This window comes from Notolepis coatsorum (genome assembly GCF_963971535.1).
Source record: "Notolepis coatsorum genome assembly, chromosome: 6".
In the NCBI taxonomy this organism is placed as follows: domain Eukaryota; kingdom Metazoa; phylum Chordata; class Actinopteri; order Aulopiformes; family Paralepididae; genus Notolepis; species Notolepis coatsorum.
Window position 1 is genome coordinate 89,861,926 of NC_140170.1, and position 18,421 is coordinate 89,880,346.

General features: G+C 45.4%; 1 protein-coding gene across 3 annotated transcripts in view; it reads right to left on the reverse strand.

Moving 5' to 3' along the window:
• Nucleotides 1-18,421, reverse strand: part of asic1b (acid-sensing (proton-gated) ion channel 1b) — a gene marked incomplete at its 5' end in the record, with an annotated part of 514,910 nt that overhangs the window by 55,091 nt on the left and 441,398 nt on the right. For all 3 annotated transcript variants that reach the window (XM_084316401.1, XM_084316399.1, XM_084316400.1), the window contains one exon: nucleotides 137-287. In XM_084316401.1, the coding sequence (XP_084172527.1) occupies nucleotides 137-287 (151 nt within the window). The remainder of the gene's footprint in view (nucleotides 1-136; nucleotides 288-18,421) is intronic.

Here is an 18,421-nt window from a genome sequence, read left to right on the forward strand (position 1 = left end):
TTTTGTTGTTGGCATCTACAAATAAATTGAAGCCTTTTTCTAGCAGCAGTTGCTGTAACACTCTACATCTCTAGTATCTGACAGCCAGGATGAGTGAGAAGTTGTTGTTGTTGTTGTTGGTGGTGGTGGCTCTTACCAGGCATGTGCACCATTCTGCAGTTGCAGTTCTCCACCAGGTAGCGTGTCTCGCAGTCGATGCGGCAGGCGGTGATGCTGTAGGAGCTGTAGAAGTCAGAGTCCATGGGGGTGGACTTACAATCCCCCCACGGTGGCGGCAGGTAGGTCAACTGAAAAGAGAGAGAAAGAGAGAGAGATAGAGTCAGAAGAGTGAGAGTCAGAAGAGTGAGAGTCACCGGCTGGGCTGCAATAACCATTTCACTACCACACTACAGACGGTTAACCTATACTTGTGGTCAGGGGGCAAATCACTGATCATCCTTCCTTAACTGAGCCACCTACCAATCAGAAGTTTTTTTCTTTTTGAAAGAAGTCTTAGTATGACTGCTGAATTAGTAGTCTAATTATTTAATCAAGGCCCTAGTTATTAATCTATCAAAGGGAGGTCAGTCGGCCAATCAGAGGGCCCCTCAGAACGTCAATTGTCCATCAAAAATAATTTCAACCAATCAATCAGGGGGCCCCTCCGAATGTCAATCATCATGTCGAACATCATTTCAACGTACTGCAAAGTGTTGAAACGGCTGTACCGGCTCAGGTACGGAGATCTGAGGGTGGGGCCCCCAAGAGTAATTATTTTGCAGAGGGCCCCCATGAGTGTAGTGACAGCTCTGCATGTGGTACACAGGAACGTAAACAGTATGCAGTGCAGGTAACGGGTCCGGTCTGAACAGCCTTGCTGCAGGACAAGCTTGGTACAAATTGCCTTGAGTATTGACCCATAAAAATAAAATTTGTAGCTGTCTTTCGACCCGGGTGCAAGTGAACATACCCGCTGGCTATATACGTATGAACAGTATGCATAATTGAGCCATATACAAGGACATGGTACAGCGCGTCGATAATATATGGCTTAAAATGCATGGGCTCTATAAAGGGAGGTCTATTGAAAAAAGTGTATGAGTGTGCATATTTAAAACACACATGCCCCAGAGGGTATTTGAGTATTAAACTGAACATTATTAAATTACATTATGCTCCCCATAAAAATGAAGTGTAAACATTGATGCATTAAATCAATATGTGGCTCTCTGAGCAACAGTGTTTCATCAAATCAAACACGGGTGCATCGCTGAGTGCTCAAATAGCGACAAATTAAAGGCCACAGTGGTGAATAATTAGGAGCTGCATTCTAAAATCCCCACCAGAGTAGAAAATGGAGTCACACATAGCTCCCAACAACCCTAGGCTATGTTTTTTTTTTTTTTTTTTTAATCTTTTTCCCCCTCATTCTTTTTCCGATTTTTCTCTCATCCCACTGTTAGTCGTTATGCCAATTCCCAACCCCCTTCCTGGTTGTTGCGCACTTTCCCCTACTGTTGGTCCGAGAGGCCGGAGACTGTCACATGCTTTCCTCCGACGCATGTGCAGCCAGCCGGCAGCCAGCCTGGCCGCGCAGATTCTCACTGGGAGAGTGTAACGTGTGGGAGGCCGCACTACCTCTCACCAGATCCTACCTTCGCTGAGCAGGCGCCCTGACCGAACTGTAGGGGTCACTGTCCACAACGCCCAGGACCCACCCACGGCTCCCCTCCCCCTAACTCAGCCAAACGAGTTAGTATAGCGATCAGCCCGAGCCTAGGCAATGCTGACTCTCCGGGAGTCGAGACCGCAGCCTCTTGCATTGGTGACGAGCACAATCTCCGCTACGCCACCTGACCGCTAACCCTAGGGTATGTTACACGTGTCTATATTTACACACATGCGTGCATCCAACTCAAACACACACGCATATAGAAACCTCCAGATCTAATCACAGGACTATATCGATTTTTCTTATTTGTTGTTAAATCTCAGGCATTTCAGTCAAAGTCAGGGGGATGAACACCTCACAGGTTTTATTGTCCAAAATTCAAGGTCTCTCATAGTTCTCTTTAGTTCAAGTTCAAGTTTCTTTATTAGTTGTCATACAAAAATACAGAATACTTTTATATGAAATGCTTTTTCCTGTTATATAGCGTATAGCTTACGCTCTGCGCTCAAGTGGAACATATCCTATATCAGTCTAAAACTGAATACATTTCTTCACATGTACACACCCATCCGCCTGGCCACACCCCCATCCGCTCCTCTACATAAGCGGGGATGTGGCCATACTAACAGCTCCTTCCTTATTTTCAGCACCGACAAGTGTCTGTATACACCACTTGAGTTTAGTGCCAAAATAGTTGGAAAGGAGCTACGTTGAAGAGAAGGAGCTGCGTTGACATTATATCTTTGTTTTCTCTTTCACTATTTTCGAGGAAATACAGCGATAATGTCTTCGCCACCGGAGTGTCTAGAAGATGATGTTCATTCTGACTTCCACCGGCGCTTCGTATTAGGGGCTCGTGTCGCTGAGCAATCCCCGCCGGCATTACCTCTGGCCCTGCAGTTGGACACTTTGCTTGGGAGGCGCTCGGCCGTGTGAGGGCTGACGGCCTCTCGGGGCGGGTGATGTTTTTGCGACGCAGGTGCCAGGTGTGTCAGTTGTGGGGGGAACAACTACACAGCTTACGAAGGCCGGCTCCAGGCTGGTATCCTTTTTCGCTGCCACTTAGCGGCGTGGAGGGGGTTCTGGTTTGATGCCCACGTTAACATTAGCTCCTCGTCGAGTAAGAGCTTTGTTTTCTTGGGGCCGTGATTCCGAATCTGCGGTTCAATTCCCCGGGTCTCTGGACAAACGGATACCCTCTGTCGCCGTGCTGGCCCCGATTTTCAAAGATGAAAAGCACCCGGCGCGAGGGAGGTGAGCTTGGTGTTTCATTATGAGAATATCTCCATGCTCAAGTCGGCTATAGTCCGCGAGGGACTTGTTGCCGGCACCACTGTGTCTGGTAAACACCGTTCTGAAGAGGGACGTGTATTGCCTTTTTTCCCCTTCTTTCTTCGGATGAGAAGAGGAAAAGACAGCGGCTGTCTGAAGTGTTGGCCTGTATTGCTTTTCTTACGCTGTACAGTTTTCAGTGGTAGCCGCTTAGCTTGCTTCTGCGTTAGCTAGTGGTTAGCGATAGCCAGTTTGAGCTAACTGTTAGCCAGTTAGCTGTTAGCTACGACGTTAGCTACCCGTTTTTCGCTCGGCTGGGAACGTTAGCTTGATGCTATCAGTTAGCCTAGAGTTAGCTGTTAGCTTGTGCTACAACCATTGGCATTAGCCGTGAGAATAGCAGGCCCTGGCACTCTGACTACGACATCATCTTTGACAGAAGATGTAGTCGGGCCTGCACCATGACCGGCTGCAGGAGGGGGGCGTCTCGCCGGAGCTCTCCGGCCATAGCTTCTTTTTACCCCGCCAGCGAGAGGCCTTCGTCAACGTGGAGACCAACCTGTGTTGCGGCCTTTCCCCCTGCGTTCCTTGGTGCAGGTAAGATGTCCATTGGACATTGATTGATTGATTGAAAACTTTATTAACAGATTGCAGAATGGGTACAATACAGTACAGCTCAATACACACAGACCAGAGAAAGACTTTCGTCTTGTTTACATCAGGGTCCCCCATTTTCAATTCATCAGGACATATATGACATACATGACATACAGATAGACAGTACTGCTACATCTATACATTTATGGCAGATTTGCAAATACAGTACTGTTTCTCTTGCTTAGAGAGAGGCAATTGTTTCTGAAAATTGTTTGGTCGCTGTCATGTGGACTTAGCAAGGCCTGTGACCAGTACTTAATCAAGGACTTATGTCTTCTCTCATCATGAAAAACGGCGTTCCTCTTACAGTAGTGAGAGTGTACCTTTGCCCTTTTTTTGTTGTGATGGAGGGTTGTGTGTATCGTTTTCACGTTTAAGATCCACAACTGGGTTCGGTGTTGGCCTACAGAAGTTACATGTGTAAGCTCTTGTATCAGGGCCCTTGGCCCCTCTCTTGGTCTGTGTTTTTTCTTCCTTTAGGGTAAAGGTGTAAATATTCAGGTGGCAGGTTCGCACATGAGCCTATGTGAAGCTGTTACCTTGTAGCACGCTATGACTGGTGTCATGGCTCTGCTTTGTCATTGCATTGTATCAGGGGTGAGGGGTCATGAGGGGGTGAACTGATAAACCCTCCCTCCCCTTTTTTCTGATTGGTCAGGGGGTTGGACCTCCTGTCCTTCGGGCTTCCTGTCACGCTGTTGGGTCAGCGCGTCACAGGGTAGGGAGAGGGGGGGGGGGAAGGGAGTTCCCTGGTCCCACGCTATATTTGGGCAGGTGGATCACGGAATTCCCCCCGCCATAGAGTACGTCACTGGGTGCGTTTCTATTGGTTGTGAGACTTCTGTGAGTTATTTTCAGGCTCCATGTTGTGGACCTCTGTTATTGTCAAGATGAGTTATGCGGTGCGTGAGAACTTAAAAAGAAGTTCTGCTCTGCGCTCTGTTGCATATGTCTTGAGCTTGGTCACGTAGCTCGATGTTACATATATCTTTTCAATTATTACTCACGTGGGAAGTCTCCTCTCTTTTATACAGGGCAGGGTTGACAGGGGTGTTTTCCCTCGGACGCGTCATATGGGACCCATATCTGTGTCTTGGCTTCCTGCCGCTCTCCCAGGCGGCTTGGAGGGAACGTTATCTGGTTTCTTGTTAGAATTACCATTGATATGTTTTGGGTCTCGACGTGTACATAGTGCTGGCCCTGGGTGCTTCTGTGTGGAACCATGCATGGGCTTGCGCGCCTTGGTTGCTCATCATTGAAACAGCGTTTTTATGGGGCCACTAGGATGGAGTTTGTCTCTTCCGAGCGCCAGTGTACTGGGTTAGTCTCGATGAATTCTCGTTCATCTCTGGGGGGAGATAACGGAATAGATCAAAGCATTGGCGGAGGGGTCTCATGCTTTTGGGGTGGGACACCGGGCGCGGTGCTTTATGTTCTGACCGTCTTGTTGGCACCCTCTGTGATGTTTTGGATCGAAATGCGTACCTACCTCCCTCTTAGGACTGGGGATGGTGGCGTGATTAGGACACGGGACTGGTTCTGGTCGCGCCGGACCAGTTCAGTTAACTCGTTGTCCGCCGGGGCGCAGATCTGCTGTTCTGGTACCCTGAAGGACTTGTGCTTTTTCGGGGGGAAAATGCCGGGTTGGCCCGGGCGTTGCATGGGTTGATGTTATGGAGGTGTTCGTGGTTATGTCACTGCGTGTTATCCTTCACTATTGCTTGGTCCATATTGTGTTGTACCTTGCGCTGTGCTAAAGGAGCCTGGTCCTTCTCCATTCTTTTCACCCCTCTCTTCTCCTGCTTGACGGGGCTGGGAGGGGGCTGTCAAGGTGGTTCTTGTACCCCTCTGGGATCCCTGTGTATGTCCCGGTCCGCCGGGCCCAGGTCCAGACTAGTGGTGTCACTAGTGACCGCCTGGTGGGGTCTCGATGCTGCGGCGTCGTTGGCCTCACCAGGCCCCCTTTTTCCAGGGGGTCCTGACCCTTCCTGGGGCTGGGTCCTCCTTCGCACTCCGCTGCTACGGCCTTGCCAGGAAGGTAAGTCCCACGATCTGCTCATCCTGTGTGTTTGAGTTGCTAAACCCTCTTCGCACAGTCGGATCCGATTCCCTCCCGTCCTCCACTAGGGGGGTCCAGGGGCTCGGGTCCTCCCCGGTTCTGATGGTTGTGGGGTGCCTCAGCGGGTACATTTGTCGAGCTTCCGCTCTGCTCAGCTCCTGTGTTCCACTTGAGCGCAGAGCGTAAGCTATATGCTATATAACATACGGTTATCCTATAACCATAGTTATATGATTATAGCGAGCGCTCTGCGCTGGACTCACTGAGGACCCCGTGGTCTTCGCCTTCGGTGGTGAAAGACTTGGGAAGGAGCTGTTAGTATGGCCACATCCCCGATTATGTAGAGGAGCGGATGGGGGTGTGGCCAGGCGGATGGGTGTGTACATGTGAAGAAATTTATTCAGTATTAGACTGATATAGGATATGTTCCACTTGAGCGCAGAGCGCTCGCTATACTCATATAACTATGGTCATAGGATAACCGTATGTTCTGCTCCTGAGAGTGTGCTAGATACAAATAAAATAGATAAGTAAAAAAATAGAAGTCAAAAGTACGTAACGAGTGTAAACAAAAATGTTCAAAACAAAAGTGTTCAATATACATATATACAATATACAATACAGAGTAGGAAATTTTTTTTAACTGAGTTACAATACAATATAAAGTACAATGCAGAAATGGGATGAGGTACAACGTAGGGTAAGGTGCAATGAGGTATGAGTTGTAGTGCAAATCTCTTTACCAATAAATATAAATATAAAGTGTGTTAAAGTGTCTAAAGTGGGTAAAGTGGGTGCTACAGTGAGTTGTTTATTTAAAGTGAGTGTGTGCGTGTGGATGTGTGTGCTGTGAGTGTATTTGATGGTTTGTTACATAGTCTTATTGTCGTTGAGCATCCTGATGGCCTGGGGATAGAAGCTCCTTCTGAGTCTCTCTGTGCTTGCCATGAGACTCCGGTATCGCTTGCCTGACCGCAGCAGTTCAAAGAGGCAGTTGTTTGGGTGGCTAGAGTCTTTGATTATTCTCTTAGCCTTACCCATGCAACGCTTGTTGTAAATGTCTTGGAGAGTGGGAAGCCCGGGAGGGTTCCTATTCAGAGAGCCCTGTGCCGTGTTTCTGAAAGCACTGTTCAGCCATATACTAAAAACAAACCACCCATGTATGTCTTCTGCATAGAGGGAGAGGCGCGATTCTTTGGTTGTACCACACCGGAGAGGATGTCACACAGACATCTGTTTAGAGTCTTTCTTGACATTTCAGCTAGCCGTTACTGAACCCAGAACCACCCCCCCCCCCCCCCCCGACGGGATATGATAAGATAAATCATGTCTGACCTCTGTATCCTCTGCCCAGGGACCGAAACTAGAGAGCGCCACCCGCCATTTGCGCTCAGTTTTTACGTTTGGCGCCTCCCACTGAGACGTCTGAGCGCCGTGTGACGGGCTATCAAATAGTCATGTGAAAACCGAAAATCATGATCCAATTCTTTAGCGGAGTTCTCACTCGCTGTCTCAGCCGACATGAAGCGCGCACTGCGCACTGCTGCTAGCCCCTCCCCACCTGTTTCTGTATGCCTGCATGTAAACAGAGGCTATTGCCTCCGAGTCACCGTGACGTTAGTTAGCACTGCTGCTGCTGCTAATGCCTGCATGTAAACAGAGGCTATTGCCTCACCGTGACGTTAGTCTAGTCAGTGTGGGACCTTCGTGAGATAACGTTAGCTACCGTTACAAAATGACCCAGTCAACTATTCACTTAGTTTAATACACGAGGCATTGTGTAACGTTATCCAGCCGGCTAGCTACGGATAGCTCCCGACATCAACAAATCCTCCAGCAATAGTCCAGTGCATAATACCTCCGTTGGCTAGGTAACTAGTCACTACGGAATGTCGCAGTAAACTAAATAGTTCACTGAGGCGTTGTCCCAACGCCATCCAGCAGTAGCTACAGATAGCTCTTGGCATCAATGTCCTACAACAACAACATGCGTATTCGAGTCCCTGGTTTACATCGCATGAGTGAGGGCTGCTGACTAGGGTCCAGGTGCAGCGTCGGAGAATTATTTTGCATGCTGAATGTAGCGTTTAGGGCCCAGCTGCACCCCCGGAGAATCCTTGCTGGAGCTGGAGGCCACTCGAGTATACACACAGACAGTGGAGCTGTTTGCAGACAGCGAGGTGGCGATGTCTCGCAGATAACACAATCACAAGTATGATTATATAATATATATATTTTATTAAAAAAAAATCTATATAAAATAATAATAATAAAAAAAATGTGTATCAAAAAAAGTTGGCGGGTAAGAAATATGCTTGGCGGGTAGATTCTTCCCATCTACCCGCCACTGGCCGGTGAGTCAAAAAGTTAATTTCGCTCCCTGCCTCTGCCTTAGAAAAATAGGAAGGAGGCGCAGGGAGACAGAGATAGAGAGAAAGAAAAGATAAAGATAAAGAGAGGAAGGAAGAAAGGAAAACATGGCAGAAATTGCAGTTTTGTAGGCAAGTGTTTGAGTGACAAGTTTGTCTGGTTGAAAAGCTCACAGCAGGACAGTTGGAAGTGCGGAGCCTGAATCAGAGGGAGTGAATTGCGTCCAACTATAAAGGGTGGAATCTCGCTTGTATGTGTCTGCGCTTTGTCTGTCCTGCCCTCAGAGTTTCTCGAGAACCCTTCATCCGGATACTTGATTTTCCTCTATTTTGAATGTTGTCGTCGCTACTCCTACAAACTTTGAGCAGCCATCACCAAATTTGGTACAGAACATCTCTGGACAGAGCTGGAAAAAAGTACCTTTTTGGATGTTTGATATTTCATACAGTTTTGCTATGCTAAATTGCAAGATTAGATTTTATATTTTCCAGTAGAATTGAGAAAATGATTGCCTGAGGTATCATCAAGCTAGTTATTAGTGATCACTAGAGCTGCCGCGATTACCGCATTACCGCGGTATCGCTGTTACATCACGCCCACCGCAAGAGTAGGCTGAATACCGCGTCACCGCTGTTTTTTTTTTTATAATAATAAAGCACCCTTCTCTCGTTGGGCTTGCGGCTCTGCAGATATACCCTACTCCTCTATCGAGGTTCCAAGCGACCCTATTGGGTACCAGAAAAGTCATGTGAAACATTGCAGACCACTGATTGGTCAGAAGAGAGACGCGTCACACGATGGATCGTCTTGCAGTGCTTTTACTTCCTGAATCTCAGCCATTGATCAGAGCTCAGTCACAACACGGCTAATATACGTTAGCTCCCACCGGAGACCGGAGTGGATTACCGACGTACCGTCGCTCCTCAGGGAACGAGGCATAATGATTTTACTGCAACGAAATGTTATAATAAAAGCCCTTCGTTCTATACACTTGTCTGATTGAAAACTTTATTAACAGACCGCAGAATGGGTACAACTCTGCACGCTCTGAGCAAAGAAAGGAACTGAGATATGAATTGAGTAACGCTTGCCTTGCTATGGTCCGGTAAATACGAACGTGTAACTATATAACGTAATGCCACAAAACGAATGCCTTTGTAATCATAAGTAGTAACGTTATAATAATAATAAGAAGAAGAAAGGGTCGCGACACAGAGGGGATACTTCGAATCCGTGTTTCACTTTTAACGAATGCGTGCTTGCCGAATCCCAAACAATATTCATGCTGCAAAGTCATCCTCTAAAGATAGACATTTAGACTAGAGGCAGGCTATATGCTATAAAGAGTAGACTACAAAAAAAAATGCATTCAAACTTTTTTTTGTGTGTGTGTGTGTGCGGTAATAACCGCAGCGGTAGGAAATATTTCGCAAATGTGTGCGGTAAGGAAAACATCAATACCGCGGCAGCTCTAGTGATCACTGCCCTATTGCATGTGTCAGAAGTGTGCGATTGGAGAGTATGTTTCTTTAACGGATATTTTACATAGTGATTGTAGGTCTGAGATTTCGGATGTTCAGGTGACACTGGATTTTTTCATAGAAACTTTTATTTAAATAGTTGATATACATGCTCCATTCAAGGAACTCGGAATAAAAGGCAGAGTTTAGACTTTAGAGTATCAGCTTTGTTTAGAAAGTAATTGTGCCTGGTCTCATGCCATACTCCCTGGAGATCGTTTAGCCAAATCTTGAAATAAATGTACTTCATCTGTGAGAAGGGCCAAGTCAGATTATTATTTAGACCAAATCACTATAGTAGCTCCTTTTCAAACCCGGCAATATTTTGGAAGGCAGTGATGAACTTAAACAAAATCAAAACCAGTAATTGACTTCCCACAGTCAATCACAGGACTAATTATGAGAGTCAATCATGCATCCATCCACATAATTTTATACATTGATGGCAATGAGCCTCCAAGTGCACCCACTGTAGGACTAACCTATAACATCAACCTGACGTAAATTAATTTTTTTCTTCAAATTGAACCTATGTTGAACAAAGTCTGCCCACCATGCACCAGTTTGCAGTTTTCTGACAACTTGCCAGAGAGTCATAGCTTATACCAACCTTCTGCCCTGACTCCATGTTATTAAGGCATATTAGGGCTAGTTAAAACAATTAAAATATCAGAGTAAAAGTCCAAGGTTAACGCATGAACATGATTCATTTAGAATTTGACAGAGAAAACCCATACACAATGGTTAAGAGTCACTTAATGTTTTAGGAATGTTTTGATAACATGCCTCACATAATTAGGCCTGTAATTTTAAAGAATGTACCGTGATGTAACCCCATGAAGCCAATTAGCTGTTAATACGACTCTACTATAGCAAACACAAGGTGATTGATATCCTAATCTAGTAAACTAACCAGTATTTATCAATTGAATGCAATGATAGTGACTGAATTTGAATGAATGCTAAAAGTATTTAATTATTTAATTTGAACACATTAACTAAAATGAGGGAATTAATTGTATCTTGTGCGCACAAATTAATCAAAACGTGGGAACAAATAGTATCTTGTGCGCACACATTAATCAAAACGTAGGAACGAATTGTACCTTGTGCACATGCAATAGCATTTTGAGCGCTCAATGTAGTAAAACATAGCCTCGATATATATTATTTTCTCTTATGGCCACTTCGCGGTTCCATAGAAAGGTGTGTGATTGGTTTCAGAATTATTTATTTGAGAGGTGACAGTGTGTGAAGTCGGGAAATGCTCAAGTTTCAAGTTCAAGTTTCTTTATTAGTTGACATGCAAAGATACAGAATACCTTCACATGGAATGCTTTTTTCTGTTATGCTCCTATGAGGATCATAGGACGCTTGGATCATACACATACAGCTCATTACAGTAATATTCCACAATTATTACATTTTAGATAGTAATAATGGTACAGAGCCTTGAGACAAACATATGCATATTCACCACCGCAAACAGACTGGCAGCCGTCATAGGCAGCGCCATTTACGGAAGGAGGGGGGAGTGGGTTGGGGTTGTTACAGGGCTGTAGGGGGGGGGGGGGGAGTGATCCCTCACACGAGGCAGCCGACAGTGCAGCGCCAATGCAGAGGAAGGGGGGGGGGGGTGGGTGGGACTGGAGGGGGGGGAAGGTGGGGGGGAGTGCACAAGCCAAGTCCTGGGTGGGGGAGGTAGGGATTGTGGGTGTGGGAAGCCGCTCGCCACTCTTATCTCCCAGAGGGCCTTCGACTCCACAGCTCTCTGGTTCGACCTTGGTCCAGGAATTTGTTTTGGCTGACTGGCACAATTTATCCCAGCCACGTCACTTTAAATTTGATTTGAATAGAGTGGAATATAACTCTATTGATTTGAGTGGAGTGAGTTTTAACAACTCCGTCCAAATGACTGAATGCATTATTAGTCCAAGTGTCCAAGTGTCTTATCAGTTCATTTTGGTAGATCCTGTGCGCGGTAAACAGATCCAAAATCTTCTTATTGCAGTCCAAAAGCTTCGATAATCCAAAAATGACCACGTCTTCAAGTTGGTAGCCCGATTATGATGTCCCAATAGGCAGAGAGGGTTAGCCTTATTCTGCTTCTTGAAGAAAATATGCAATCCACTGATTAGATCCATTTAGAGTTGATTTGAGTATAGTCCGGCCACCGGCACGAAGCACAGAGCATAGCAGCGTCGGGCTCCATGGAGCAGTAGAGGCGGCGGTAGGAACGGCCTTGAAGGCCTAGGGAGAGAGGAAAGAAATGCGACTTGTCTCTGCAAGAGGTGGGAAGGCTGCATTTTTGTTAATAATTGTGGGTCCTGTCCTCTTCACCATTTATATCAATGATATTGTCTCTTCCTTGAATGGTTGGCAAGCCCATCATTATGCGGATGACACTATTGTGTATTGTATTGCTGATGCTGTACAACTGGCCATTGAGAACTTGCAATTTTCCTTTAATGCCCTTCAGGAAGCGCTTGTTAATCGTTTGGTTCTTAATGCAAGTAAAACAAAGATTATGCAGTTCACTAGAGCCAGATATATTGACTAGTGGTAGTGGTTTGCATATATCCACTGTGAACAAGGCCCCTCGTTCCCCGTACGTGGTTCAACTAAGTCGATCAAAAGTCCCATTAGCCAGATTCAATTAACCCGATGATTGAAATCAGGCTATATCGGTTCCTCGAAGGCTGATCCAGTCGCAAAAACTCTTGTTAATTCGAACCAGACTTGAGTACTCAGGATAATTGCGCGTGGCCGCCTTAGCTGAAAAGGCAGCAGATGTCGATTCCCGAAAACCATGGTTTTCTAACAGGAAGATATCGCAGACAAGTTAAATGCATATCTATAGGCAAATTTTAAGTCCCTCATTACCCCAATCAATCTGATTATATTTCTTTAAATGTGCCTGCTGGCAGTAGGCTTGATGGAGTGAATAATCGAATGAGATTCACATTTCCGTTATTAAAATAACCACATAGTGTGTGTCGCGTGCGCCGTATAGCTATGACGTGCATTATTTAGGACAAAGTAAATCCATAGGCTGAATATGATTTATTATCAGCATTTTAGGTCTATTATTTTACATTTCAAAAGCATTTCTGTTACCAGTTTAATGTATTTTAATTCTAGAAAAACTAAGCACAAAAACATTATTCAGAATGGTATAATGGGATCTCTGAGGAAGGGAGCTGGCATTTCTTTTCCGAGGGAGTGGCCAGCGTATCCAGCTAACTTAACTAAACCTGCGCTGGAGCAGGTTAAAATTTTTCGATCTGTTGCCATAGTGATTTAGCCAAACCTGCTTCGTGGAACCGAAAAGCATGACTTATGTCAAGTTATCCTGAAGATTATCCGGCTAACTCAGTTATCCACGTACGGGGAACGGGCCCAGTGGTTCTAACATTGTGAGAGTCACCAAGTATACATATTTTGGTAATTTATTGACATGCTGCTGCTTCCACTCTTACACCACTCGACTCTGGTCTGTCACTCGGCCCTCAGATTCATTACTGGTGACAGGTATGATACTCACCACTGTCTCCTGTATGACAAAGTTGGTTGGTCTTCTCTTGCAGATACACACAATAATCATTGGTATTTGCTTATATACAAAGCCCTTATTGATAAACTACCACCTTACATCATATTGTTGCTGGATTGGAACTTTACTTTACACTGTGTATCAGTCTGTAGCTGTTTTACCAGATTTTCTTAGTATTTTTTTGTATTTTAGGTGATTTCCCCTGTTTTTAGCTTTGTTTTTATGTTATGTTACAACTTTTAATTTGAACTGTCTATTCAGGCCCCGTTTAGACGGAAACGCTAGCAGGTGAATCCGCAAAAATATTTTTTCAGATGTGCCTTTCGTTTATACGGAAACGGCGTTTTTACGGGGTGAAACCGTAAAAAAGTGAGACCACCTTCCAGGGTGGAATTCCTAGAAACGGTAAACCTTTGCGCTCTCGTCTAAACTGTCAAACCGCATAAAACGATGACGAAAGGGTCGTCAAGGCTCTCGTCGCGCCTACTGCTTACATCACAGGCATGCGCCAGTAGCCTAGAAGCGTAAACAAAGCATGTCTGATTCTATCCATGGCGATCACCTGAAGGCTACATTGGCAGTACTTTTAAATACACAAGAATCTGTCCCGCGGCTATCACAACTATTATGACTGGACCCACTGTCTGTGAGTGACTCTGCTTTGGTCCAATCACATTCCCCACCCACACTCTGCGAATCAGAGGCAGAGTAGGGCGGGTCTTCACAGCACATCATGTGACATATGCGCCAATCGTGTGACAGCGGGGCTCCGTTGTCTCGAGTTGTTACAGCCTCGTCTGCACGGAGAATTCCACCCCAAAACGCTTGTCTAAACGCAAAATTAAAAGTGAAACCGCAAGACGACTTTTGCGGTTTCTGTTCAGACTTCCATCCCAAAACGCTCGTCTAAACGTAGCCTCACTCTTCATCATTGAAAATGAGGGCAAAACCTCAATGATTTTACGAGTTTTACAGTAAATAAAAGTTTGATCATGATGATAATAATGATAGTCGGCTTTGCTTTGCTTTGCTCAAATGTGGAAGAGCTTATATTACAAAGAAATTAATCTCTCCTGAACACTTTGTGCTATTGCAACCACACGTGGCGGACATGTGTAGATAAGATGCCTAAGTGGTTGTGACAAATGGGGTGCCGTTTGGCCAATAGGTGGTGCTGTAGTCTATTATATTCTATTCTGTAGCAGCATCCTGAGTTTAAATAGCCATAATAGGGAGGTGTAGTCTGACGTCACTTTAGTTTCCCGCGCGGTCCACCCGTATAGGGATTTATCATTGGGAAAATGTATTATCGGCTATTGTAATAATTCTGCTACATGAACATTGGCAAGCTTTCCATTTTTGCACAAAATGAGTTCCCTTCTATCACTAACATTATTGTTTAAGAATTTTTGGTTGAAATAAAGTTAGTTATAAGGTTTTTAATTTGTCGTAAAAAAATAACTACTAGTGCTGTCGCCTAATACATGTCACGGCCATTGACAGAGTGAAGTGTAGTACCTTTACATGTAAATATTTTCATGTTGAGATATAGATTGTGGATGAATACACACAGAAAGGTACACCATGCCAATGTTCATGCTTTATTTGTTTTAAACGAGATGATTTAGAAATGTGTCCATTGGAAATACATTGCGATTTTAAGAGGGGTGGACCGCGCGGGAAACAGCAATGACGTAACCACTACACCTCCCTATGCTCCTGTCTGTCCTTCACATATCTCGAGAACCACTCCTCTGATCGACGTCATGCCTGGCGGGTGTATCGCTGAGGGCCCAAGCAAGTGTTGTGTCAAATGTGAAGTTGATTGGATGTGCGGTTCTTGAGAATGCTGGAGGCATCAATACCATGGTTCTTGACAATGCTGCAAGCAGCACTTACAGGGGGCCAAGCGATCACATGCGTTACACACAGGCATACACTACTTAACGCACAGGCATAATGCACTCCAAATGGGCATGTTTATAACGCGACTTCCGGGGGCCAAGCAATCGCTGAGTTCCGAACAGACACTGCGCTAGTTATATTAATGAGGACTGGCTCTCCGAGTCTGCCAGAGAGAGAGGGAGAGATAGAGAGAGAGAGAGAGAGAGAGAGAGAGAGAGAGAGAGAGAGAGAGAGAGAGAGAGAGAGAGAGAGAGAGAGAGAGAGAGAGAGAGAGAGAGAGAGAGTCCCCTGCAGACACGACATCAGCAGCATGCATAATCCCTTGGCAGCCTGATGACACTGGGACACACACACACACGCACACACACGCGCACACACACACACACACACACACACACACACACACACACACACACACACACACACACACACACACACACACACACACACACACACACACACACACACACACACACACACACACACACACACACACACACACACACACACACACACACACACACACACACACACACACACACACACACACACACACACACACACACACACACACACACACACACACACACACACACACACACACACACACACACACACACACACACACACACACACACACACACACACACACACACACACACACACACACACACACACACACACACACACACACACACACACACACAGAGTGGCCGTAGACTGACTGGTATCACTCCCCCGAATGCTAACCCCACTTTCTAGTGTATACACTAGAACCATTTCCATTATGTATGCTCATGTGCCAGGCCATGTCAGGGTGAAGGGCAGAATGTGTGATTTCCATCCAGGATAATATACGCTCCCTGCCGCGTCTGCGGAATTACTTATACTCGAGCCAAAATGCACACATGACCGGCTCATTTCAGAGCAAGATGGACGTTTCCACCAGTGATTGGAAAAGGGTGTGTTTCATACTAATTTTCACTGCAACAACACATAATGTTTGTTAACCCTTTACTATCACACTACAGACGTCTGTAGTGTGATAGTAAAGGGTTAACCTTCTGTAGTGTGGTAGTGAAAGGGTTAATGTGGCATGCATTGGGACCAAAACCAAATGCGACTGTGTGTGAGGCGGTCAAGGTGAAAGCTACCTGGGGTTTTCGGAACACTTTTTAAAATTAATTTCTTTAGAACACCCAGCCGCTGTTGGGAATTGTTGATTTGTGGAATGGAGTTTCTAGCATGGCTTTTTTCCAAAAGAAATTAAAAACATTATTTTCCGCCTATTAATATTCAAAGCAGTGCAAACCATGAACTTTTAAGAGAAATTACTTGAATTATTCAGTAATTGGGAATGTCACATGCATATTTCTTCAGTTTGGACATCCTGTTGATGCTTGTGTCCTTGTGGTGAGGTCAGATAACCATCTTACCACATCTCCGCTTCATAACTTTAAAGGGATAGTTCACACATATCTTTAAAACTGTAGCCCTAAATATTTACCAATGAAGTTGTTGAATGATAGAGTCCCTTCTCAGCGCAGTCCCTCATCCTGGATACCAGCCAGCTCCAGCTAGTCATCCACAAACGAATGCTAAGTCAATGGGGTCACGCTCCTGTCAGTAACAAGCCATGATAACAATGCTGAAATCTACTTTTAGTGTACTGTGTACTAGTAGGGTTAAGCATTGCTTTCAGGGCTGGCTTATACAGACAACAGCATGACACCATTGCCTTTGCATTAGTTTGTGGATAACTAGCTAGAGCTGACTGTATCCAGTATGAAGAACAGCTTAGATTGTGCTGATCAACAACATCATTGGCAAGTAAGAAATAGGGCTAGGGTTCAAAAACTGTGAACGAATCCTTTATTCATTACTGTCACTGTACAGATCCCAACGAAAATGAATAATTTCCAAATAGGAAATACGGTATAGATGGGTTTCCCTGCAACACCATAACAGAGATTTGTGTACAACCAGGGGGCAGAAAGCCAAGGACATTAGACAAACAGCTTTAAAGAGTTGTTGTGCAGTAAATTGCATAAATACTGTACTATCATGGTCTGGAACAAAGGAGGGGTCTGGTAATTGCTCATCATTGCTGAAAACGAATTATTAGTGCAGTCTGAACCCATGTACTTCCACAATGCATCCTCTTAAAGTAATAACCCTGATTTTACAACATTATTCATGTGTTAACATGGCAGTGACTTACCAACCCTGTTAATTACCCCCTAGCTGTGACCTACCTGTTCTGTGCCGTTAGAGGCTCTGCTTGGCATCACACTGCACTATCTCGCGTACGTGCACGCGTACTGAATAAATTCCACAAATGTACCTCTAATACCAGTATTAGTCTGACCACACCCCTCATCAGCTTACCTTCATAAGCAGGTGTGTGGTCACCTGCTCTCCTCCTTCTCGCTTTCACCACAAGGAATAAGTGCCTCGGTAGATCCCCACACTTGACACCATGATGGAAGAAATTGGATTAGGAACAGCTTTGGGAAACAAGGATACGTTGACATCATATCTTTATTTTCTCTCTCACTATTTTTCGAGAAAATACGGCGATATTGTCTTCGTACTGGAGTGTCTAGAAGATGATGATCATTCTAAAAACCCTCCACCGGTTTTTCGTATTGGGAGCACGCCGCTGCATGCTTCTCAACTGCAGTTCCTTGCTGTGTTTGTTGGGGTGAAACCTGTCAGGCCACAGCTGAACTGTCGGACATGCCGCTGTTGTGAGAAGCGGTGCGTTCCAGGTTGGGTGAGTAGTGTTTGCTGGCAGGCTCCACTTGTCTGTTAGTGCTATGGGGGCTACTTGACAATGTTTATGGAAACCGGCCCCAGGCTAGGGTCCTTTGTTCAGCCACCTAGGCGACAGGAGACCTTGGTCTGAAGACCATTATAGTTTTAACTAGTGGGCTGCGACCATTGACACTGGTGATCCCTGTGTGTTTTGGACGAGTGGATTCTCTCTGTCACCGTGTTAAGGCCCCATCTTTCATATCCAAATGAGAGTATTCCTTCACGAGGGGATATGTGCATGAATGTGCGGTAGCGGCAGATTCATGTTCAAAGTCAGCTACACAGGCCAGTTGGTATTGTGCTGATTCCGTCGGGTGTGGTAAAATCACCGTTGTGAAGCGGTGTTGACATCTTGTTTTCTCTTTTCTCTTAAAAAGTGAGGAGAGGTTCAGAACGGCGGCCTGTCTGGGTGAGTGTTATGTCATTGTTTACATGTTCATAGCTTGCGGTTAGCCAGTCAGCTGTTAACTGCTGCGTTAGCCTGCTGGATCGCTGCATGGCCTGCTTAGGTTGGGCCTACTATTAGCCAGTCAGCTGTTAGCTGCGGGGCTAGCATGTCGTGGTCGCTAGGTAACGTTAGCTTGCTGCTATAGGCCATGGCCTGGCGCGGGGTAGCT